The sequence below is a fragment of the Salmo salar genome, chromosome ssa22 (genome assembly GCF_905237065.1).
Source record: "Salmo salar chromosome ssa22, Ssal_v3.1, whole genome shotgun sequence".
Taxonomy (NCBI): Eukaryota; Metazoa; Chordata; class Actinopteri; order Salmoniformes; family Salmonidae; genus Salmo; species Salmo salar.
Window position 1 is genome coordinate 45,263,520 of NC_059463.1, and position 25,740 is coordinate 45,289,259.

At 42.1% G+C, this 25,740-nt stretch overlaps 1 protein-coding gene across 1 annotated transcript; it reads left to right on the forward strand.

The window, feature by feature from the left end:
* The first annotated feature begins 690 nt into the window (after positions 1-690).
* LOC106583587 (rac GTPase-activating protein 1) lies at positions 691-14,919 on the forward strand. The gene is made up of 17 exons (XM_014167949.2): positions 691-867; positions 1,223-1,310; positions 1,804-2,006; positions 2,256-2,416; positions 2,652-2,721; positions 2,907-2,960; positions 3,144-3,221; positions 3,863-3,983; positions 4,131-4,276; positions 4,684-4,851; positions 5,061-5,159; positions 5,351-5,549; positions 5,645-5,750; positions 6,036-6,171; positions 7,861-7,984; positions 8,356-8,461; positions 13,225-14,919. The coding sequence occupies exons 2-17, from the start codon at positions 1,226-1,228 to the stop codon at positions 13,298-13,300; spliced, it is 1,932 nt and encodes a 643-aa protein (XP_014023424.1). The 5' UTR covers positions 691-867; positions 1,223-1,225; the 3' UTR covers positions 13,301-14,919.
* Positions 14,920-25,740: the final 10,821 nt, after the last annotated feature.

Genomic DNA, 25,740 nt, shown 5'->3' on the forward strand with positions numbered 1-25,740 from the left:
TTTGCCTATTTGTATGTCGTCCTATTTTTTACAAACACATACAATTTTGATCCAAATGTGTTTGTATGTTAGCGTGTGTCCGCAAGTGAGTGAGTGTCTGTCCTCCTCATTATATGGCACAGTAAGGCTGATGCAGGGCCCAGATACACCAGCATGGTTTGATTAATGATGCTGTGGGGTATGTCCCATGTGTGACAGACAAACTAAAGGAGAACAGGCAGCAGTGTCAAGACCTGATAATTCACAGACACTCCACCCTATATCTCGTTGGTGTCTTACACCCCAGAGCCTTGAAGAATGTAACATGGAACATTTCTCTCTAATGCATTCTCTCTTTTTTTCTACCAACACTGGTTACAAGGTAGTTATATGTTCCCTATTCCAGGGTTTCCCGAACTCAGTCCTGGGGACCTTCCTGGGTGCACATTTGTTTTTTTTGCTCTAGCACTACACAGCTGATTCAAGTAACCAACTCATCATTAAGCTTTGATGATTTGAATCAGCTGTGTAGTGCTAGGGCAAAAAACAATACGTGCTCCCAGGGGCCCCCAGGAGCGAGTTTGGGAAAACCTGCCCTATTCGAATGTATTTAGCCTCTCGTTGTAAGCGTAGTTACACTCCAACTCTCATGGTGGCGATAATGCCCAAATAGCTGCCATCTGCATAGTCAGAAAACCCACCCGAAGAAACGCCTTCTTTCTCGGCGCCTGGATTTTGAAACGCTTGGAAAAGTTGGACCAGACAGGTGTGGTAGCTTGCGTTGCTAGAGACAACATAACCCACTTATTGTCACGATTTACAATAGATGTTGCCTTTGATAGCAGCTGGAAACATCCGCCGTGGGACACTGTTCCAGGAAGGACCAAAGTCCGTAACTATCTGCTCTATTTTGTTTTCAATATATTTGTATTTTTTATTAAAGTTAGCAAACGTTAGCTAGCTATAGTAACTAATACCATGCTTGGTTTCTAAAAAGTGGAGGTGAGTCCGTTTCAATCTGTTTTGCTAACTTTGGCAGCTAGGCTAGCTATCTATTATTTATAATCTTGCTAACGTTATAACTACCTACCAAATAAATAAAGTCGGAGAGAAAAAGCTATTCTAGAAACAGAGTTTCTAAAACATACTGTACTGTCTTTGCTAGAAAATCTTTGAAGTCCCCTGCTGGGTTTCTGTCACGTGACCGTTCCCCCCATGTCCTTTTGTCACCTTGCATTATCAGGACATGGAATCGACAGTGCTGAACCTGCACAACCATTTCCAGAATCTGTGTGCATGCTCCGATATTCTCAATGAGGGCCTCGAACCACGTAAGTGACCAGTGGAGCATGCTTTTGGTGGATTGTTGAATCAGTGCCCATGCCATTGCATATCAGAGATGGCAGGTTTTCAGCAGACCAGAAACTCGCAGGTTGTTGCTGGTTGAAAACCCATGTGTAATGACATTGAACGATTAACTAGCAACTGGAGGTTCGCTGGAGTGAGTATTCCAGGTGCCCTTGCACAAGACACTTAATGACCCCAAAATTGAAAGGGGGGTGGAGGTAGGTTTGAAAAACGCTAACTCATCTAAAATGGATAACAAAATGACTTATTGCTCATTCACTTAGACAAGGCGGAACCCTTGCCCATCTTTGTAGCCACCTACCTGAAAGAATGTTGGCATCATTGCCCCCCCCCCCTTCACCCCTCACCAGAAAAACCATAGGGGAGATTGACTTCAAAAGAGTACATTTGGTCTGAATGAGATAAAAGCAGATCTTCAACCAATAACCATCCCCTTGGCCTTATTTCTTTGATCAGAGTTCATCCAAATGGCTCTGAACTTCGAGGACTGCAGGAGGAAGTGGCTGCAGTGGGAGGAGGAACTGGGAGCCTGCAAGGAGGTGCTGACCAAAACAGAGACTGAGAGGGGGGCTCTGGAGATAAAGCTGAAGCACGCACGCAACCAGGTGGACGTGGAGATCAGACGGCGCCAGCGGGCAGAGGCAGAATACGAGAAACTGGTTGGTAAACAGTTTATAAGACTGCTACAGTACATGTCGCAGGTGATTCTACGTCAGAATTGTACATGTGGTGGTGGCTTCTATTGCGTTATGCTGCTCATTTGTGATGTTTATTGTCAAAAAGAGGACAAAGTTTGAAGAAATCTATGGTTAGGTTAATTAGTTATGAGTTGGTAAGAAATTCACAAAACCACACACTGTTTGGGTAGCTATGACATTGTGGGGTAATTTCCTGATCTCTGTGTGTAGGAGCGTCAGATCCAGCTGATCCGAGATATGCTGGTGGCGGAGAGCTCCAGCAGCAGCCTCCACCTGAGTGAGGAGCAGCGCTCTGCCCTGGCCTTCCTCAACGCCCACTCCCAGGCTGCTCAGGCTGCCAAGAACAACACCAACCTCAACACCAGCCACAAGTACTATACACCCCTTTACTAGGCCCTCATCAGCCGTGTCTGGCCTGCGTTCATTGGAGCACCCAACGGAAAATGTTTTGAAATGCAAAACAAAAATATGTTTCTTTTAGGACGTAATTAGATATGCCTACCCTGTTTCGGAACATTTGATTCAGTTTTGTGTTTAGTGAATATGACCCAGATTGTTCAGGTTCAGAACAGGGTTCGTAACCAAGCCTCCCGTCATGTCTTTCAGGTTAACCACCATAGATGAATCTGCTTCCTTGTTGTCAGACATTAGCTATGACAAAACAGATGATTCTCTGGTTAGTATTGCGTTTTACATTTTCACCTTGTCCCCAAGGGAACATTTGTCTTGAACATCATAGTGACACATCACAAAAATACATGAAAACAATATGCCAAAATAGAAAAAGTGACAAACAGATAAAGCCACACTAATAGTACCTATATAAACTATTGGGTTGTCATCGCTCTATATTTCCTGTAGGATTGGGACTCTTCTGTGATGAGGACAGTGCGACTGAGAAAACTGCAGAAAAGGGTGAGTGGAGAGTTACTGTTTAGTTTATAGCTTGACAGATCCTCAATGGAAATGTACGTACATTTTTTGTTATCATTTTATATCTAAAGTGTCTGTAGTCAAGGATAGTGTGGGAATGTAGTGCTACAATGCTCAGTCGTTTGGAAGTATTGTTAGCTCAGTCATTCCTATTTGTTTCCACAGCGTTCCTCCAGAACCCTTGCTGAGCCTCCCCAGCAGGTGGTGAAGAAACCCCGCTCCACTGGCCGTACTTCCGAGAGGGTACATACATTCAGTCTGAAACTGCAATCCTAGAAGTTGTTTGTGTGACTTCAAAATGAGGGGTATTGAACAAAATAAATTAATAAGTGATTGGATCTTCTCTAACCAATCGACGTTGATAACGTCATCATGTAGGCTGGCTCCGACCCAAAGAATCGGTTTCTGGAACCAATCAGAACAGTCAGAATGTGTTCGCATTCTAGACATATTTTATTTATTCTTATTTAACCAGGTAAGTTGACTGAACATTCTCATTTACAGCAACGACCTAGGGAATAGTTATAGGGGCGAGGAGCGGGGGATGAATAAGCCAATTGTAAGCTGGGGTTGATTTGATAAATCCAGAAGAGTAATATACTTGTTGAACATACAGTAGCTATAGCCATTGTGGGTTTTCATGGTCATCACTCACTGCTAAGTTTGTCAAGGTCCCAACATCGGTGTAAAGCTATTCTGCTACAGGGTTTTTGATGTTAGCATGCGCGCGCATCACTCAAACGTTTGCGTGTAAACAAAACATTGCTCTGTAGACCTTTATCAGTTGCTTCAAATTGTTTAAAACAAAATTATGCTTCTGTTTTGCTTTCTCCTTTTTCAGCATTATTTCATGTGACTCAAGTTTTATATATGTATTATTACAGGTGAACGAGTCCATAGTTACCAAGACCACCATCACAGTGCCCGTCAATGGAGGTCCGGTAGAGGCCGTGTCCACCATGGAGACAGTGTCTGGCTACTGGACAGGCAGCAGGAAGAGGATCGGTGAGACGGCACTAACAAGCCTACAGTACCTTATTCTTGACAGCCATGTTCAGATGCGCATAATGTATCAAGATTTAAAATTTGAAGAAAATTAGGTAGTTCTTCCAGTTTGAGGGGTAAAAACTTGACATTCTCTTGTTTTTCCAGCTGCTCAGGGCTGGGACACTACTTCTATTGACCAATCAGAGACAGCTAGCGAGGTTCCCAGCACCCCATGCAGTAATGCTCCGCCCCCAACCAAAACACCCAGAGCCAAAGTGGGGGCCCGAAAGCACGAGTTCCTTGCCAAAACGGTACACGTTCTGTTATTACTTTTGTTTGTAACACACTTTTGTCTGTAATACACTTGTTGTTTCGTGGGAATCTAATTTGCATAATAAAAACAATTCCCATCAAAATCCATCAGTTTAAGCTAGAGAGATATGTTTTTTTGCATTGGATGCATCTCAATCCACCGCATCTGCCTATGTCACACTTTCGCATCAGGTGACAGAGCTAGAGTGATGTTTGTCAGACCATGAAAATCGGTCTTCTCATGAAACGTCTTTAGCGTCCGAAAGGTTTGGCCTACAAACCTGTGTCACCAGCCTCTGTCTCTCCTGTCTGTCACCAGCCTCTGTCTGTCCCGTCCACTCTTCTACCCTCTGTCTGTCCCATTTGTCACTAGCCTCTGTCTGTCCCGTCCCCTCTCCTCACACAGGTGATCAGGTCAGAGTTCTGCGTGCCGTGTGGAAGGAAGACCAAGTTTGGGAAGCTCTACCTGAGGTGCCAGGACTGCAAGCTGGTGGCTCACCCAGAGTGCCGCGACCTCTGCACCCTGCCGTGTAACCCTATCTCTACAGGCAGCACCCCCATCAGGACCAGAGAGGTATTACACCTGGGGAGTTATATATTCTTAGATTGACAACACTTCATATTTGCAATGCTTATACAGCAATAACTAATAATGATTTTGTATTTATGATTCAGGGTCCTGGGTATGGTTAGATGGATTATGACTGATTTGTATCGCAACATATTTGTTTTGAATGCCTTCTCCAAATGTCCCATGCCATGAGTGTTTGTCTTGTGTTGCAGCCAAGCACCCTTGCAGACTACGCTCCCTCCTCCTCTCCCATGATCCCTGCCCTGGTGGTCCACTGTGTCAAGGAGATTGAGCACAGGGGTTTACACGAGGTGAGCAGCCATTTCAGCTCTTAAATGTTGGCACTTTAGCACATACAAAATTCACGTAACTTTTTTTTTTTTTTTTTTTTTACAAATGTTTAGTTTTTACCTTGATAATTTTAATTGAACTGATCTCATCGTTCCTATCCTGACTGCCAGTTAATATTCCATCCAATTCTTTCTCTCTCCCTCCCTGTCAGACGGGTCTGTACCGTGTGTCGGGCGAGGGGCGCACAGTGAAGGAGCTGAAGAAGAGCTTCCTGCGGGGGAGGACAGTGCCTGCCCTGGCCAAGGTGGAGGACATCCACTGTGTCACGGGCTTCCTCAAGGACTTCCTGAGAAACCTCCCGGAGCCCCTCCTCACCTTCCGCCTCAACCGCGACTTCATGGAGGCTGCAGGTCCGTCTTCAGCTGTTGGCTGACGCATTGGTTTCTTCACCTTGTAAGTAGTCTATGGAGCTCTTCTTATGTCACTCCTCTTGTCTTGCACACAGAAATCCAGGACAATGGCAATAGTCTGTCGATGATCTACCAGACCATCAGTGAGCTGCCCCATCCTAACAGAGACACTCTGGCCTATCTGTCCATCCACCTGCAGAGGTATGGCAGAGCTTCAATCCACCTCATAGTTACTCCATCAAACCGCCATTTAAAGCACAATCTGTAACTTGCAAAACCAGTCAAAAGTGGTGCCCCTGCCTGCACGTGTTTGTAAACTGTAGTGGTGGATGTTGGGCAATGTAACTGTCAATGTTATTTAAATTCTGTAGTAACTGCCCCCCATAATCAAAGACGAGTTTAAAAGCAAGTCCTGATTTCACAATGCACCGGAGGAGCTTGAACCTGACTTGAATCTCTCTGAAATGGTTGACGATGTTCTTTCAGGGTGGCCCAGTGTGTACTAGACACCAAGATGGACATCACCAATCTGGCAAGAGTGTTTGGACCCACCCTGGTGGGTCATGCCATCCCAGACCCAGACCCCATGACCATCCTGCACGACACCAGCAGACAACCACGGGTATGTAGAGAGCTATACAAATATATATTTAGACATACATATGTAAAATAATACTCAGACCATAAGCTGAATTTAAGTTATTTCTACATTATGTGGACACTTATTTATCAGCTGTCTAGTTGAACAGAATATTGTTATTATATTACAGTACCCTTTTGAATACGCAATAACAATGATTCTCTCCACACAGAAAAGTACTGCTCTTTCTACACAAGGCTATTCTTAACCTCTATGGGCTAGGTGGGACGCAAGCGTCCCACCCGTGGTGCACTCCATCAACAGCAGGTGCATTTCAAGAGCGGCAAATTTGAATCCAAATAAATGTCAAAATTCAAATTTTTCAAACATACAACTATTTTACACCCTTTGAAAGATAAACATCTCCTTAATCTAACCACGTTTTACGATTTCAAAAAGGTTTTACGGCGAAAGCATAAATTTAGAGTATGTTAGGACAGTACATTTACAAGAGTTGTGTGTAATGTTGTGCCAATTCAAAGACAGGCGTCACCAAAACCATAAAATCAGCTAAAATGATGCACTAACCTTTTACAATCTCCATCAGATGACACTCCTAGGACATTATGTTAGACAATGCATGCATTTTTAGTTCTATCAAGTTCATATTTATATCCAAAAACAGCGTTTTACTATGGCATTGATGTTGAGGAAATCGTTTCCCTCCAATAACCGGCAGTCAAGTCAGCAACACAAATTAAATAATTAAAATTAGAAAACATTGGTAAAATATTATATTGTCATTTAAAGAATTATAGATTTACATCTCTTGAACGCAATCAACTTGCCAGATTTAAAAATAACCTTACTGGGAAATCACACTTTGCAATAATCTGAGCACTGCGCCCAGAAAAATACGCGTTGCGATACAGACAAGCCGTCATGTTGGGGAGATCTAAAATCGAAAATACTATGTAAATAATCCATTACCTTTGATTCTCTTCATCAGATGTCACTTCCAGGTATCACAGGTCCATAACGAATGTAGTTTTGTTCAAAAAAGCTCATCATTTATGTCCAAAAATCTCCGTCTTGTTAGCACATGATCTAAGCCCGCCGGACTTCACTTCATGAACGAGGGGAAAAAATATATTTCCGTTCGTTCAAACATGTCAAACGTTGTATAGCATAAATCATTAGGGCCTTTTTTAACCAGAACATGAATAATATTCAAGGTGGACGAATGCATTCTCTTTTATAACGTATTGGAACGAGGGTACCCAACATGAACTCGCGCGCCAGGTGTCTAATGGGCCATCATCGTTCCAGATCTCCCTCCAGAAGACTCAAAACACTTTGTAAAGGCTGGTGACATCTAGTGGAAGCAATAGGAAGTGCCAAAATATTCCTCAGCCCCTGTGTTTTTCAATGGCATAGGTTTAAAGGTAATACAACACATCAGGTATCCACTTCCTGTCAGAAAATGTCTCAGGGTTTTGCCTGCCAAATGAGTTCTGTTATACTCACAGACACCATTCAAACAGTTTTAGAAACTTTAGAGTGTTTTCTATCCATATATAATAAGTATATGCATATTCTAGTTACTGGGTAGGATTAGTAACCAGATTAAATCGGGTACATTTTTTTATCCAGCCGTGCAAATACTGCCCCCTAGCCCTAACAGGTTAAGTGGTGAAAACAGTTTTGAGAGATTCCTATTGATGTACACAGGTGATGGAGTGCTTGTTGGACCTTCCTTATGAGTACTGGAGCCAGTTCACAGTGGAGCAGCACACCCATCCAGACAATGTGGTCAAAGACGATGCTAACTGCTACAACACTCCAGACCACAAAGGTAAGCAGCTTTGAGAACCCGTCTCTCCTGGCCTATAGACATACAGTAGTGTCAAAGAAGGTCTAAAATACCAAACATACAGTATCCTTTACCATTGCTATGTTAATAGTTTAAAAAGTTACTTCATTCAGTACATGGCATGCTCTTAGTTTCACTTTGGAGCTACAGTACAGTTTCACACTGGTGTGTGTGTGTGTGGGGGGGGGGGGGGGGGGTGGGAGTTATAAAATGACTGTGTATGCATTTTTGTGTGTAATGCTTGAATGTGATGTGGAAATACGGGGTGGGCAATTTTCCAAAATGATTTCACAATATTGGCCAGTCTGAAATAATAATTTTCTCCTAAATATGTTAATTCTCTGACCACACAGTGAGCATGCTGGGACCAGTGACCACTCCAGAACACCAGATGACTAAAACGCCCTCCTCTAGCTCCCTGTCCCAGCGCATGAAACAGACTTTCTCCAGCACCACAATGTAAGTACCACACTCTAACCTTAGGGCACATCTCAAATGGCTCTAATGTGTTTAGGGCTGTCCCCGACAAAAAAAGAAATCTTGGTCAACCGAGAGTCGTCTGGTCAAAATTTGAAAACTTGTATTTTTCCATATATAAACAAATCCTAATCAACTATATGCACTGAGCTTGTCTGATACTTTAAGTGCACTGTTTGATCAAACAGTGCACTTATAGTCACACTGCACTTCTAGTCCCAATAGTCACATGCATGACTAGAGGGAGTCCGACCGCAATTGATTTGATTGTGCCGGGCTGGACTAAGACTTGCAGCTCTGTGTTAAAACAAAATGACAGTGAGTGACTGTGTCTAGCATCCGTTGTCTCCCTCTCCCTTAACCCTGCTGCAGCGACCCTGCTGCAGCGACCACCACAGAACATCAACAGTGTTTATCGCTTTGTCTGTGTTGCTGAAGCTGCAACATAATTACAGTCATTTCTGACTGAAAAGTTATGTTACCGAAATCCCTCATTTGTTTAGGAAAAACATTCCCTATTCCCTCAACACTCTCTTTACGTAACACATATGCATCGCATGCACGTGACCAATAGGGCCTGAACTATATCATAATCGCATCAATAAATTGCTTATAACAAACTCTGAACACGTAGCACATGTGACAGCAAAATGGATGCAGAGGACGTGACAAATAAACTTGAAACTGGGCAATGTTTACTGCTTCCTCGGGAGGTAAAGGGGAAGTCAGATGTGTGGAATGAATTTGGCTAGTTGTGGAAAATACTGGAGATCAAGAAAAATAAGTTAAGAAGCAAGCTTTGAGTGCATATTATGTGTGCCGAACAGGTTCTGTGTAGATTACAATATATTTTTCTCACCATTTGTAACAATGAATGCAATTTCCAAAATTGAACTTTATTTATTTATTTACAGTGCCTTGCGAAAGTATTCGGCCCCCTTGAACTTTTCGAACTTTTGCCACATTTCAGGCTTCAAACATAAAGATATAAAACTGTAATTTTTTGTGAAGTATCAACAACAAGTGGGACACAATCATGAAGTGGAACGAAATTTATTGGATATTTCAAAAAAATTTAACAAATAAAAAACGGAAAAATTGGGCGTGCAAAATTATTCAGCCCCCTTAAGTTAATACTTTGTAGCGCCACCTTTTGCTGCGATTACAGCTGTAAGTCGCTTGGGGTATGTCTCTATCAGTTTTGCACATCGAGAGACTGAATTTTTTGCCCATTCCTCCTTGCAAAACAGCTCAAGCTCAGTGAGGTTGGATGGAGAGCGTTTGTGAACAGCAGTTTTCAGTTCTTTCCACAGATTCTCGATTGGATTCAGGTCTGGACTTTGACTTGGCCATTCTAACACCTGGATATGTTTATTTGTGAACCATTCCATTGTAGATTTTGCTTTATGTTTTGGATCATTGTCTTGTTGGAAGACAAATCTCCGACCCAGTCTCAGGTCTTTTACAGACTCCATCAGGTTTTCTTCCAGAATGGTCCTGTATTTGGCTCCATCCATCTTCCCATCAATTTTAACCATCTTCCCTGCCCCTGCTGATGAAAAGCAGGCCCAAACCATGATGCTGCCACCACCATGTTTGACAGTGGGGATGGTGTGTTCAGGGTGATGAGCTGTGTTGCTTTTACGCCAAACATAACGTTTTGCATTGTTGCCAAAAAGTTTGATTTTTGGTTTCAACTGACCAGAGCACCTTCTTCCACATGTTTGGTGTGTCTCCCAGGTGGCTAGTGGCAAACTTTAAACAACACTTTTTATGGATATCTTTAAGAAATGGCTTTCTTCTTGCCACTCTTCCATAAAGGCCAGATTTGTGCAGTATACGACTGATTGTTGTCCTATGGACAGAGTCTCCCACCTCAGCTGTAGATCTCTGCAGTTCATCCAGAGTGATCATGGGCCTCTTGGCTGCATCTCTGATCAGTCTTCTCCTTGTATGAGCTGAAAGTTTAGAGGGACGGCCGGGTCTTCGTAGATTTGCAGTGGTCTGATACTCCTTCCATTTCAATATTATCGCTTGCACAGTGCTCCTTGGAATGTTTAAAGCTTGGGAAATCTTTTTGTATCCAAATCCGGCTTTAAACTTCTCCACAACAGTATCTCGGACCTGCCTGGTGTGTTCCTTGTTCTTCATGATGCTCTCCGCGCTTTAAAAGGACCTCTGAGACTATCACAGAGCAGGTGCATTTATACGGAGACTTGATTAGACACAGGTGGATTCTATTTATCATCATTAGTCATTTAGGTCAACATTGGATCATTCAGAGATCCTCACTGAACTTCTGGAGAGAGTTTGCTGCACTGAAAGTAAAGGGGCTGAATAATTTAGCACGGACAATTTTTCAGTTTTTTATTTGTTAAAAAAGTTTGAAATATCCCAAAAATTTCGTTCCACTTCATAATTGTGTCCCACTTGTTGTTGATTCTTCACAAAAATTACAGTTTTATATCTTTATGTTTGAAGCCTGAAATGTGGCAAAAGGTCTAAAAGTTCAAGGGGGCCAAATACTTTCGCAAGGCACTGTATTTATTTATTGTTTACGCTAATTATTCTTGGGTCGCTTATTTTAACTCAAATGCTTGATTGCATTTCAAATCATGAATGTCTCGTATGCTGTGTGATGACATGAACAAATAAATGATTGATTGATACAGTAGCCTATATAAGTATTGAAATATAGGCCTCAGTAAGTTATGGTATTAACCTGTTGAGGACAGACGTTCCGCTAGCGGAACCCCTAGCCAACAGCCAATGGCATCGCACGGCGCGAAATACAAAACCAACTAAAATACCACAATTAAATTTTCTTAAACAATCAACTATTTTACACCATTTTAAAGATAAGACTCTCGTTAATCTAACCACATTGTCCGATTTCAAAAAGGCTTTACAGCGAAAGCAAAACATTAGATTATGTTAGGAGAGTACATAGACACAAATAATCACACAGCCATTTTCCAAGCAAGCATATATGTCACAAAAACCAAAACCACAGCTAAATGCAGCACTAACCTTTGATGATCTTCATCAGATGACACTCCTAGGACATTATGTTATACAATACATGCATGTTTTGTTCAATCAAGTTCATATTTATATCAAAAAACAGCTTTTTACATTAGCATGTGATGTTCAGAACTAGCATACCCACCGAAAACTTCCGGTGAATTTACTAAATTACTCATGATAAACGTTGACAAAATACATAACAATTATTTTAAGAATTATAGATACAGAACTCCTTTATGCAATCGCTATGTCCGATTTTAAAATAGCTTTTCGGCGAAAGCACATTTTGCAATATTCTGAGTACATAGCTCGGCCATCAAGGCTAGCTATTCAGACCCGCCAACGTCGGGGCTCAGTAACCTCAGAATTACTGTTCTTCGTCAGAATGCACTCCCAGGACTTCTACTTCAACAACAAATGTTGTTTTGGTTCCAAATAATCCATAGTTATATCTAAATACCTCCGTTTTGTTTGTGCATTCAGGTCACTATCCGAAGGGTAACGCGCGAGCGCATTTCGTGACAAAAGAAATGTAAAAATATTCCATTACTGTACTTAGAAGCATGTCAAACGCTGTTTAAAATCAATTTTTATGCTATTTCTCTCGTAAAATAGCGATAATATTCCAACCGGGCAACGTTGTATTCATTCAAAGAGAGAAAGAAAAAAATGGAGAGTTCTCGTGAACGCGCATCTCCAGTCTCACTGTCCCCAGGCTGACCACTTACAAACTCTGCTCCTATACTTTGCCCAGAGACAGCAGACACCCCATTCCACTTTCTGGCGGCTTTAGAGAGCCAATGGAAGCCTTAGAAAGTGTCCCGTAACAGCACAGATGCTGTAATTTCGATAGAGATGTAACAGAAGGACAACACATTGTCAGACAGGGCACTTCCTGCATGGAATCTTCTCAGGTTTTGGCCTGCCATATGAGTTCTGTTATACTCACAGACACCATTCAAACAGTTTTAGAAACTTTAGAGTGTTTTCTATCCAAATCTACTAATTATATGCATATTCTAGTTTCTGGGCAGGAGTAGTAACCAGATTAAATCGGGTACGTTTTTATCCGGCCGTGAAAATACTGCCCCCTATTCCAAAGAAGTTAAGTTGGTTTCCTCTCTCCTCACTTTTCTTAGACAATTAAGACAAGGGCTGTTTTCTCATCTCCTAACTCCGCTGCTGCCTCCGCCACATTCTCAACACAGATATGCTGGTTAACTTTGCTATTATGCACATAGCAAAATGGTCTAGGAAAATGCACTGATGTTTCAGAACAAGAAAAATAGAAAGCACATTTATTATAAAATAATATTTTTGTTAGTGTTGCACCATTGTTCTTATGTAATATAACCATATACAATTTCAGTAGCACATGTCATAGAGTGATGGAATGTGCCACCCCCACGGCCTCCACAATGGATTAGTCCACTCAGACAGGCGCGAATCAGGCAGGTGTCTTGTACACCATGATTTTTTGTTGTTGTTGCTACTGCTCAACTAAGGAAATCTCGGTCAACCAACAGCCTATTGGCCAAACAATCGACCAGTCAACTAAATGGAGTCAGCCCTAAATGTGTTTATTGGGTGATAAATCTGCCTGAATGTATTTTTAATATTCTCGTTATCTTGGATTAGATCTGTTCTTAATTTGCTTAATCTGTGGTTATATCAGAGTGATGGAGTTTAATGTTTTTTATTCTTATATACATTTACAGATTTGGAAGCAAGAGCAAGGCATCCACTAGCTCAAGTCGCCAAGAAGGCTTCTTTGCCTCCCCTCAGCTGAAGTAATGGTAAAACCACGGTATTATGGTGAAAAAGTAACATTATTTTAAACTCTCTTTTTCTAAAGAACCAATAATGAGGTTATGTGGTCAAGGAACAAAACTGTTCATTTTTACATGGTCACTGTACATGGGAAACCACTGCAATGTCACAATGCTTTTTTACCATTTTATATCAAACATATTTTAATGTATTTTCTGTGCAATATTAGATTTTGCTTTAAACACTGTCATTCTTGTTAACATATCTACTACTGTAATATGGGAAACTACTGCCGTATATTTTATACCAATTTATATCAAACTTATTTTAAACTTTATTTTCTAACGAACTATGCAATATTTGATTTTGCTTTAAACACTAATGACTTGAAATAGCTTTATTTAATGTTAAACTAAAATCACTATTACACAATCACTTAGCCTAAAATATCAACATAAAAAGGATATTGAGGTTTGAATCTCTATATTTAATGGTATACCTTTGTATTTACGATAATTAATCAGTATGGTCTGATCTGTCTAATCATGGAAGAAAGAGTAACTGTTAGCCAGTGTGAAGTTGCTGCTACATCAAACCAAGGACCTTTGGTGATCTGACATGGGCTCAAATACTTTTATCAAATCTTTAAGTACTGTTATCATTTACTTTAGCCTGCCTGGAGTGCCAAATGGACAGGATTTGCAGTTTTGCCACTATTCTATTAGTTCCATTGTGCCAGGCAAGCTCAATCAAGCCTAGCTAAACTATTTGAAACCAGGTCTGGTATTGACCAGTATACATTACAGTACATAAAGTGTTGTGTAATGCATAAATTGATGATTAGGTCTATAAATGACGCATTGGTAGTGGTACTCTTTTATTCTGTGATTGTAATCACAGAGTCGGAGGGACACTAGCATTGGATTGGAACAGAAAAAAATGTCTCATTTTTACAGTCCTATAACCGTTAATGTGATCTGTATTTTGAAATACAATGATTGTTTTTCTTTATTGATGATTTAAGTAGTTTTTTTGTGGTAAAATAATCATGCTAACCTTATTAGATAACACATAAGAGGGGATTATGTAAACTTTCTAACCAAAGATGGCAAAGAACATCAGAATGTCCCTCAGGCTATTTCTGTAGAATTTGAAAAATGGTTGTAATTGTCCTGTTATTTATACACAATTCTCACAAAGAAATGTACAACTTGATGGGAAGGTGATGTAAAAAGAGTTGAAGATTTCAATACAATAACACTGAAGTGATTTCTCTTTCAGGTGTGTTTGTGTCATTCACAGAATACACCTTTTATTTGTCATTAGCTGAGTAGTTTCAAGGGGGTGCACCATTTGACACACCATCAAAATGCACTGTTTATACTATCTTTTAAGAAATGCAATTTGTTGATCATGTGAATATAAAGTTCGTACCAATTTTTTTTTTGAATGCTCAGTTTCTTGTTCATGAGGACAGGATTAAAGGGATATTTCACTCATCAATTTTTCCAATAGTTTCAGATCTAAAAAAAATTGTCTGAAGTTTACTTCGTCTCATTCTACCGGTTGTATAGATTCAGGCTATATCTCAATCCCAAATAAAAGGAAGAGATTGGTGCCCAATTATTTTCCTTTCAACTGTTGTACTGGCTTATTTTATCCTTACTAGCACATATTTTGAAGACTGCAACTATTTTTGAAGAAAGTTATTGGCTACTTGCAATGATCGGGATATGCAAAGTCTCATTAATGTGCACCACATCCCATTTGAAACCAATGTACTTCCGTCAGACCTCATGCGTAATCTATGCATGGCGTATTTCACATCTAGGATGTTTGGAGAATAAGAGAGAAGGAGTGATGGAGATGGAAGGGGGTGGAGAGAGAGTTTGGACCAGCAAATCACTTTATCTCCTCCAATTTGGTATCAAACACAGGCTGCTGCTACAGAGTGCCTGCTACTGCTGTGGTGCCCCATTAAAACAGAATGTATTGCTGCCTTAAGAGCAGCACACATGACATATTTTCTCCTCTCTCGCTCTCATTTGCACTTCTTATCCCTGGCTAGCTGTTTACGGTTAGAATTTTTTTCTCACTGGCTGCTGTCAGACAAGCTTGTCAGAGTGGCTCATTACAGGCCCAAATGGGCGGAGATATCACCATGCCTGCCTTGCCTACCTACCCATCAGCGCCTGCCACCCTGGCATAAATGCCTCTTGTCACCTGAGAGAATGCCTCAGACAGTTACAGTGAGGGAAAAAAGTATTTGATCCCCTGCTGATTTTGTACGTTTGCCCACTGACAAAGAAATGATCAGTCTATAATTTTAATGGTAGGTTTATTTGAACAGTGGGAGACAGAATAACAACAACAAAAAATCCAGAAAAACGCATGTCAAAAATGTTGTAAATTGATTTGCATTTTAATGAGGGAAATAAGTATTTGACCCCCTGGATTGTGTGATCCCCTTGTTTGCAATCCACATACATCAGGTGAAATAGAAGTATTGGTACCATGAGTGTGTTCAGAATTTGTTATTTTTATTTATTTATATATACATGAATATTGACCATGAAGATCACCATACTCCCATTGACTATAATCAGCGATCCTGCTTTCAGAAAACATTGCCTGCAGTACCTGGACGGCTGTGAACTTGAAATCCTCAATGACAGGGGCCAGTCATTCTCCCCTGATCCAAGTCTATGGAATACGCCTACACCTTGCCATCTACTGGACAGGTCATGTTGCTACTTCTACACTGTCAGTGAAACAGAGCTGAGTAAAATACATTAATAAAGGTAAATAAGATTTCAAAAATGATAGAGCCTTCATATAACTTGTAAGTAGTAAGTACATGCATTTATTTGACACTACTCAAAATAACAACTGACCACATATGTACAAAACATTAAGAACAGCTGCTCTTTCCATGCTCTTTAGACTGACCAGGTGAATCCAGGTAAAAGCAATGATCCCTTAATACTTGTTAAATCAACTTCAATCCGTGTAGATGAAGGGGAGGAGACAGGTTAAATAAGGACTTTCTGACAATTGAGACATGGATTGTGTATGTGTGCCATTCAGAGGGTGAATGGGCAAGACAAAATATTTAAGTGCCTTTGAACAGGGTATGGTTTTTGTATTTTGTAATTTTATGGATCCCCATTAGCTGCTGGCAAGGCAGCAGCTACTCTCATGAACTGCAACACTGCTGGGTTAACAATAAAAGGCCACTGTAAAATGTGCAGTTTTGTCACACAACACAATGCCACAGATGTCTCAAGTTTTGAGGGAGAGTGCAATTGGCATGCTGACTGCAGGAATGTCCTCCAGAGCTGTTGCCTGAGAATTGAATGTTAATTCCTCCGTCCAATAACACTTTAGAGAATTTGGCAGTACCTCCAACCGGCCTTACAACCGCAGACCACATGTAACCACGTCAGCCCAGGATCTCCACATCCGGCTTCTGCATCCGCGGGATTGTCTGAGACCAGCCACCCAGACAGCTGATGAAACTGAGGAGTATTTATTCTTCACCTGTGTTATCATCTGACTTGGGAGTAGTTACAATCATATCGTCCAATTATGTTTCAATTAGTATGCTGTCTGCAGGTTTAATGCTAAATTCATAATATATTAGCCAAACAAAGTATATATCTCTGTGTAGTGTTGGCTGTTCTCTAAAAAATAATTTGACATCCTGAATATAGTAAATCAAAGCTCTGGTAACATTTATGTCCTCTGGATTGGTTGGTGTTGTCTATACGCTTGTCATTAGGAGCCAATGGAAGCTAAAATCTTATCTAAATACGTTTGAAAGTGTTATTGAGGGAATAGCTAAACAAGGAAACCCAACACTTCTCAATAAGATCTATACAGAGCTCTACATCACAGAGGGTGGAAGTGGAGAGGGCAATAATGAAAATGAGGTGAGCGATTGTGTAACAGCTGTCTTCAAGAATGGACCAAGGCGCAGCGGGAATGTGGATACTCATATTTTTAATGAATCAGAGTAAAGCATCCACAGGAAAACCAATAATAACCACGACAGCAACAGTTTTACAGGCACACAAAACGCAGTGCAACCCACAACCCCAAAGAAAAACACACACTACTATATAGGACTCCCAATCAAAGGCAACTCAACACACCTGCCTTCAATTGGGAGTCCAATCACCAACACAACACTTAACACACAAAAACCCTGCCAGGTCCTGACCAAAACTAATACAATCGCTCCCTATCCTGGTTAGGACGTGACAGAACCCCCCCCCCCCAAGGTGCAGACCCCGGAATGCACCGTACAAAAGAAAACACAAAAAAATCCCCAATACCCCAACAAAACCCATAAACAATAACCCCTAAACAATAAGGGAGGGAAGGGAGGGTGGCTGCCGTCAACGACGGCACTGTGCTACACCCTCCCTCCCCAACCCACCTATCCTGGAGGTGGCTCAGGTGCGGGACGTGGACCTCGCTAGCTGCGATAGCTGCGCCAGGCAGACGGGCCACTCGGGCTGACCCTGGCAGACGGACCACTCTGGCAGGACCGGAGGACAGGCGGGCCACTCGGGCTGGGCCGGAGGACAGGCGGGCCACTCGGGCTGGGCCGGAGGACAGACGGGGCACTCGGGCTGGGTCGGAGGACAGGCGGGCCACTCGGGCTGGGCCGGAGGACAGGCGGGCCACTCGGGCTGGGCCGGAGGACAGGCGGGCCACTCGGGCTGGGCCGGAGGACAGGAGGGCCACTCGGGCTGGGCCGGAGGACAGGCGGGGCACCCTGGTGTCCGCAATGGAAGTAAGTTGTTAAGCTTTATTGTGTTATCCTTGATGATTTTGTTAAATTCTATGTGGAGGCGTCACCAGCTGGATTTTACAAATTGTCAAATAAATTAAATCAATCAATCGATGCAATGGACAAGGCTTTACAGAGTAAGAATGGCTGGCTGGAGCTGTCCCTCCTCTTCCTTCTGGGCCTCTCACTGGAGTCCAATCAGACTCTCCTCTGCGGCCTTCTGACACGGACAAGAAGCCTCTCACTGACCAATAAGAGGATAGTCAAGTACATCAAGGAGAAGAGAGAAATACCCTCCTCAGAGAGATGCATTAATCTGTTCCACTGTCTGAATGAGCTGAATGACTATTCTCTGGAGAAGGAGATCCAACGCTACCTGAGTTCAGGACGTATTTCAGAAGCCAACATTTCCCCTGCTCAGTGGTCAGCTCTGGTCTTTGTCTTGCTGACTTCAGAAGAGGAGCTGGATGTGTTTGACCGGAAGAAATACTCCAGATCAGAGGAGGGTCTCTGGGGCTGCTGCCAGTGGTCACAGAGGAAGGCTTTGCTTCTCTACCCTCAGCTCTGAGGTCAAACCCCTCCCACCTGAGAGAGCTGGAACTGAGTCACAATCACCCAGGAGATTCAGGTTTGAAGCTGCTCTCTGGTGAACTGGAAGATCGACATTGTAGACTGCTGTCACTCAAGTATGTTGAGGGTTTGTGTCAATCAGGATTCATGTTAGACCCAGGACCAGTTTGTTGACAGTTTGTGTGTGCACTTGTATGTGAGTGCATAAGTGTGTATAAGTAAAGTGTGATGTCTGTAAGCTCACACTGGAACCAAACACAGCATACAGACAGCTCTCTCTGTCTGAGGAGAACAGAACAGTGAAATAGTTGAGAGAAGGGCAGCCCTATCCTGATCACCCAGAAATATTTCAGGACATCAATAAGGGATCAAAACTTTCACCTGGATCCACCTGGTCAGTCTATGTCATGGAAAGAGAAGGTGTTCCTAATGTTTTGTATACTCAGTGTATTTCCTCTAGCTATGTCTATGAATATTTACAGGTCTATGAATATTTACAGGTCTATGAATACGTATAGGCCTATATGTGTTTCTGTCTCTGAATTCCTGATTGTTTTTCCAATTTAGATGCAGCAAAGCCTTCCTCTGTGACCACTGGCAGCAGCCCCAGAGACCCTCCTCTGATCTGGAGTATTTCTTCCGGTCAAACACATCCAGCTCCTCTTCTGAAGTTAGCCTTCCCTGTAGCTCAGTTGGTAGAGCATGGTGTTTGCAACGCCAGAGTTGTGGGTTCGATTCCCACGGGGGGCCAGCACAGAAAAAACAAAATGTATGAAATGAAATGTATGCATTCACTACTGTAAGTCGCTCTGGATAAGAGCGTCTGCTAAATGACTAAAATGTAAATGTAAAATGTAAAAATGGACAAACACAAAAGTCTGGAAGGTTGTATATGGTGTATATTGTATCCTCCTTGTTGTAATAACAGTTATCGCTCAGCCTAAAGATGAACAGACTGGCCTTCATCTGAAATGTAATGTAACATGCCATTCACCCTTCCCCGGCTAGAAATTGTTGAATTTGTCAGTGTCATTTAGATTGATGTTTTTGTAACGTAGGCCATACCAGTGTTATTACATACTGGCCATGAACCAATCATCAGTAACCCTTGTGGCTCTGTGTAATCTGAGGGAAATATGTGTCTCTAATATGGTCATACATTTGGCAGGAGGTTAGGAAGTGCATCCCAGTCTCTCTCTCTCTCTCTCTCTCTCTCTCTCTCTCTCTCTCTCTCTCTCTCTCTCTCTCTCTCTCTCTCTCTCTCTCTCTCTCTCTCTCGTGCGAGGCAACGCAGGGCAGATCAGACACATTCCATATAGACACCCCTCTATCACTACCGCTGCTGGATAGTTATGTAACTAAACAACACGGTGAAAAATCTATTTGGTCAGCACACCTTTGTGTAGTTACAAATAATGGCCACTAGGGGGAAGTGTTGTACTATGTGAGTCATTATCTGTCATCTCATTGAGCCTAGCACGAACACATAATCTTTTCCTAGAGCACCATCTCATTTGGGATAAGTTCTCGATAGTTGCTGGTGGTTTAGAGGAAATACTATGTTCTTGTCTTGTCAAATGCATAGGTCTGTTTGAATTGAAAAAAGTATTCACACGGGTAGATGTAGCATGAGCAACATGAGTTGCTAATTTGCCAACTTTCCTCCAGGATAGAGCTACAGGGTGTGCAGGCTTTTTTCCCAGCCCTGCTTTAACACCCTTGGTTCTTCCAATCAGCAGCTCAACAGGACCTTTATTCAGTGAATTTGGAGAGTTAAGGTAGGAATGGAACAAAAGTCTGCACACTTATTCAAGAGGAGGGTTGGGAAGTAGGCAACCTCTTATGTACTGCATCTCAGAGTCAGATGACATATATTACATTGCTGTTGAACAATGTTGTCGCCCCCAGTCTCATTGATCTCAGATCGACCACACCAAATGCGCTACTGTTTTTCAGCCATGGCCTGCAAAGTCATCATTCACCGTTCTGCCGCCTTCTGAGAGCCTATGGGAGCGTTAGAAAATGTCACGTTATGCCAGAGATCCCCTGTTTTGGATAGAGATGATCAAGAAGGCCAAGAAATAGTCAGAGAGGGCGCTTCCTGTTTGGAATCTTCTCAGGTTTTGGCCTGCCAAATGAGTTCTGTTATACTCACAGACACCATTCAAACAGTTTTAGAAACTTTGGAGTGTTTTCTATCCAAAGCTAATAATTATATGCATATTCTAGTTTCTGGGCAGGAGTAATAATCAGATTAAATCGGGTATGTTTTTTTCCGTCTGTGAAAATACTGCCTGGCCTGTCTGACAATTTCTTGCCCTTCTTGATTATCTCTATCCATTACAGAGGACCTCTGCTGTTACGTGACACTTCCTACGGCTCCCATGGGCTCTCAGAAGGCGGCAAAAAGCTGAATCGTGGCTTTGCAGGCTCTGGCTGAAAAAAAGTAGCGCGTTTGGGTAGTGGCTGGTTACAGTACTGTGAGACTCAGGCTCGTGCCCGCGTCGACCTCATGCTTTGTTTTCTTTTGTCTGTTTACCTAAACGCAGATTCCCGGTCGGAATATTATAACTTTTTTACGAGAAAAATGGCATAAAAATGGATTTTAAACAGCGGTTGACATGCTTCGAAGTACGGTAATGGAATATTTAGAAATTTTTTGTCACGAAATGCGCCATGCTCGTGACCCTTATTTACACTTCGGATAGTGTCTTGAACGCACGAACAAAACGCCGCTATTTGGATATAACGATGGATTATTTTGGACCAAACCAACATTTGTTATTGAAGTAGCAGTCCTGGGAGTGCATTCTGACGAAGAACATCAAAGGTAATCAAACTTTTGTAATAGTAAATCGGAGTTTGGTCAGGGCTAAACTTGGTGGGTGTCTAAATAGCTAGCCGTGATGGCTGGGCTATGTACTCAGAATATTGCAAAATGTGCTTTCACCGAAAAGCTATTTTAAAATCGGACATCGCGATTGCATAAAGGAGTTCTGTATCTATAATTCTTAAAATAATTGTTATGTTTTTTGTGAACGTTTATCGTGAGTAATTTAGTAAATTCACCAGAGGTTTGCGGGGGGTATGCTAGTTCTGAACGTCACATGCTAATGTAAAAAGCTGTTTTTTGATATAAATATGAACTTGATTGAACAAAACATGCATGTATTGTATAACATAATGTCCTAGGTGTGTCATCTGATGAAGATCATCAAAGGTTAGTGCTGCATTTAGCTGTCTTCTGGGTTTTTGTGACATTATATGCTAGCTTGAAAAATGGGTGTCTGATTATTTCTGGCTGGGTACTCTGCTGACATAATCTAATGTTTTGCTTTCGTTGTAAAGCCTTTTTGAAATCGGACAGTGTGGTTAGATTAACGAGAGTCTTGTCTTTAAAATGGTGTAAAATAGTCATATGTTTGAGAAATTGAAGTAATAGCATTACTAAGGTATTTGAAAATGCGCCACGGGATTACACTGGCTGTTGCGTAGGTGGGACGATTTCGTCCCGCCTAGCCCAGAGAGGTTAAAATGGTGTAAAATAGTCATATGTTTGAAAAATTGAAGTTTTTGGATTTTTGAGGAATTTGTAATTCGCGCCTATCATTGGATATTAGAGCAGGTGTTCCGCTAGTGGAACGTCTAGATGTAATTAAGATTGCTTGACAATGATTGGAGAAGGCAGATGGCTGCATAAAAGGTAGTGGAAAAGATTAACCACACACAGGTTTCCATTTGCTTTTTACAGTTACTTGATAGTTACTGCAGTCTGCAGCATTTATGCCTATCTTTTTGTGTTAATCTATGCTAATGTTAGCATTGTGTGGCTATATTAAAGTACTAAAAGCCTGGGTTGTATTCATAAGGCATCAAATGGAAGAAAAAAGACTGAAACAGGATGCGACTAACTGGACTTGTCCAAAACATTTTAAAACATTTTCCAATGGGTTCCCCAATGGACACAACCCAGATCGCACTTGCAGGTATTCTTGTCCCAGAAGAGACTGTCAAGGTAAGAAAAACATTTGCAAAATATTAAACCTGTTTGTGAAGGGTCACAGAACATTGACTGGATGAAATCCAAAGGCTAGCAGTACAGATTAATTTACCACAAGATTTGGACAATTCAGTTCAAGACGGTGTAATAAATTGGTCTCCTCTCCAGCATAGGGTAATTTGTAAGTGCAAGCCATGAACCGATTGTTCAACAACTTTGGCATATAAATATGAACCCCAGGGATGCCATCATGCATACATGTCTGTCACGTCCTGACCAGTAAAAGGGGTTGTTTGTTATGGTAGTTTGGTCAGGGGGTGGCAGGGGGTGTTTGTTTAGTGTGTTTCGTTTTTTTGGGGTTAACCTCTCTGGGCTAGGCGGGACGAATTCGTCCCACCTACGTAACAGCCACTTGAAGCCTGTGGCGCGATTTTCAAAACCTTAAAAATCCTATTACTTCAATTTCTCAAACATATGACTATTTTACAGCTATTTAAAGACAAGACTCTCGTTAATCTCACCACACTGTCCGATTTCAAAAAGGCTTTACAACGAAAGCAAAACATTAGATTATGTCAGCAGAGTACCAAGCCAGAAATAATCAGACACCCATTTTTCAAGCTAGCATATAATGTCACAAAAACCCAGAAGACAGCTAAATGCAGCACTCACCTTTGATGATCTTCATCAGATGACAACCCTAGGACATTATGTTATACAATACATGCATGTTTTGTTCAATCAAGTTCATATTTATATAAAAAAACAGCTTTTTACATTAGCATGTGACGTTCAGAACTAGCATACCCCCCGAATTCGCTAACATTTTACTAAATTACTCACGATAAACGTTCACAAAAAGCATAACAATTATTTTAAGAATTATAGATACAGACCTCCTCTATGCACTCGATATGTCCGATTTTAAAATAGCTTTTTGGTGAAAGCACATTTTGCAATATTCTAAGTACATAGCCCAGGCATCACGGGCTAGCTATTTAGACACCCGGCAAGTTTAGCACTCACCATAATCATATTTACTATTATAAAAGTTTGATTACCTTTTGTTGTCTTCGTCAGAATGCACTCCCAGGACTGCTACTTCAATAACAAATGTTGGTTTGGTCCAAAATAATCCATCGTTATATCCGAATAGCGGCGTTTTGTTCGTGCGTTCCAGACACTATGCGAAATGGTAAAGAAGGGTCGTGCGCATGGCGCAATTTGTGACAAAAAAATTCTAAATATTCCATTACCGTACTTCGAAGCATGTCAACCGCTGTTTAAAATCAATTTTTACGCCATTTTTCTCGTAGAAAAGCGATAATATTCCGACAGGGAATCTCCTTTACGGCAAACAGAGGAAAAAATCACAAAGGCGGGGGCTGTCGGGTCATGCGCCTAAGCCCAGAGTCCCTTGATCGGCCACTTGAGAAAGGCGATAATGTGTTTCAGCCTGGGGCTGGGATGACGACATTCAGGTTTTTCCCGGGCTCTGAGCGCCTATGGACGACGTAGGAAGTGTCACGTTAGAGCAGAGATCCTTAGTAAAAGATAGAGATGGAAACGAAGTTCAAGAAATGGTCAGACAGGCCACTTCCTGTAAAGGAATCTCTCAGGTTTTGACCTGCCATTTGAGTTCTGTTATACTCACAGACACCATTCAAACAGTTTTAGAAACTTTAGGGTGTTTTCTATCCATATGTAATAAGTGTATGCATATTCTAGTTACTGGGTAGGAGTGGTAACCAGATTAAATCGGGTATGTTTTTTATCCAGCCGTGTCAATACTGCCCCCTAGCCCTAACAGGTTATTAATGTTCTGTTAGTGTATTTCTATGTTCGTTCTAGGTTTTCTATTTCTATGTTTAGTTAATTGGGTTGACCTTCAATTGGAAGCAGCTGCTCCTCGTTGCTTCTAATTGAAGGTCCTATTTAAGAGGGGTGTTTTTTTTTCTATAGGATTGGTGGGTAGTTGTTTCCTGTTTAGTGTTTGTTGCACCTGACAGGACTGTTTCCGTCGATGTTTGTTATTTTTGTTTTGTGGTCAGTTTCCTTATAATAAAATAGAAGATGAGTATACACATTCCCGCTGCATTTTGGTCTACTACTTATTTGACCATGCTGGTCATTTATGAACATTTGAACATCTTGGCCATGTGCTGTTATAATCTCCACCCGGCACAGCCAGAAGAGGACTGGCCACCCCTCATAGCCTGGTTCCTTTCTAGGTCTTCCTAGGTTTTGGCCTTTCATGGGAGTTTTACCTAGCCACCGTGCTTCTACACCTGCATTGCTTGCTGTTTGGGGTTTTAGGCTGGGTTTCTGTGCAGCGCTTTGAGATATCAGCTGATGTAAGAAGGGCTATATAAATACATTTGATTTGATTTGATACTCCTTACGACGGACGTAACAGAACTACCTACCACCAAAGGACCAAGCAGCGGAGGAAGGAGCAACAGGAGAAATACAAGGAGTCATGGACTTGGGAAGAGATCCTAGCTGGAGAGGGACCATGGAGGAAGACTGGAGAGGACCGGGAACGCTATGCAGGAACATGGGGATTGGAGCACCGGGGAGAAGGATGGACATGGGCGGATGAACGAAGATTTTGGGAGGACAAACAAAGGGAGCTGGAGGAGACTGATAGGCAGCCCCAAAAATGTTTTTTTTTGGGGGGGGCACACGGGAAGATTGGCTAGGTCAGGCTATAGACCTGAGCCAACTCCCCGTGCTTATTATGGGGAGCAACGGATCAAGAGAGCACCGTGCTATGCAGAAGTGCGCACAATCACGCCCATGCGCACGCACAGTCTGGTGCGAGCGATTCCAGCCCCTTGCTAGAGTGAGCACTCAGCCAGAAGGAGTTGTGTGCTCCAGACCTCCAGTGCTTATTCATGGCCCAATGTATCCAGTTCCTGCTCCTCGCACTTGCCTTGTGGTGCGTGTCCGTAGTCTGGCGCTTCCAAAGCCAGCACCACGCACTAGGCTTCCAGTGCGTCAGCCCAGTCCAGTATGTCCTGTTCCTGCTCCTCGCACTAGCCTTGAGGAGCGTGTCACCAGTCTGGTTCCTCCAGTGCCAGCCCCACGCACCAG

Excerpts from the sequence above, each read along its gene's own strand:
- LOC106583587 (XM_014167949.2), top strand. The coding sequence starts at position 1,226 with ATGGAATCGACAGTGCTGAACCTGCACAACCATTTCCAGAATCTGTGT. Across the intron at positions 3,984-4,130 it reads AGGCAGCAGGAAGAGGATCG|CTGCTCAGGGCTGGGACACT; the intron begins GTGAGACGGCAC and ends TTGTTTTTCCAG. Across the intron at positions 8,462-13,224 it reads ACTTTCTCCAGCACCACAAT|ATTTGGAAGCAAGAGCAAGG; the intron begins GTAAGTACCACA and ends ATACATTTACAG.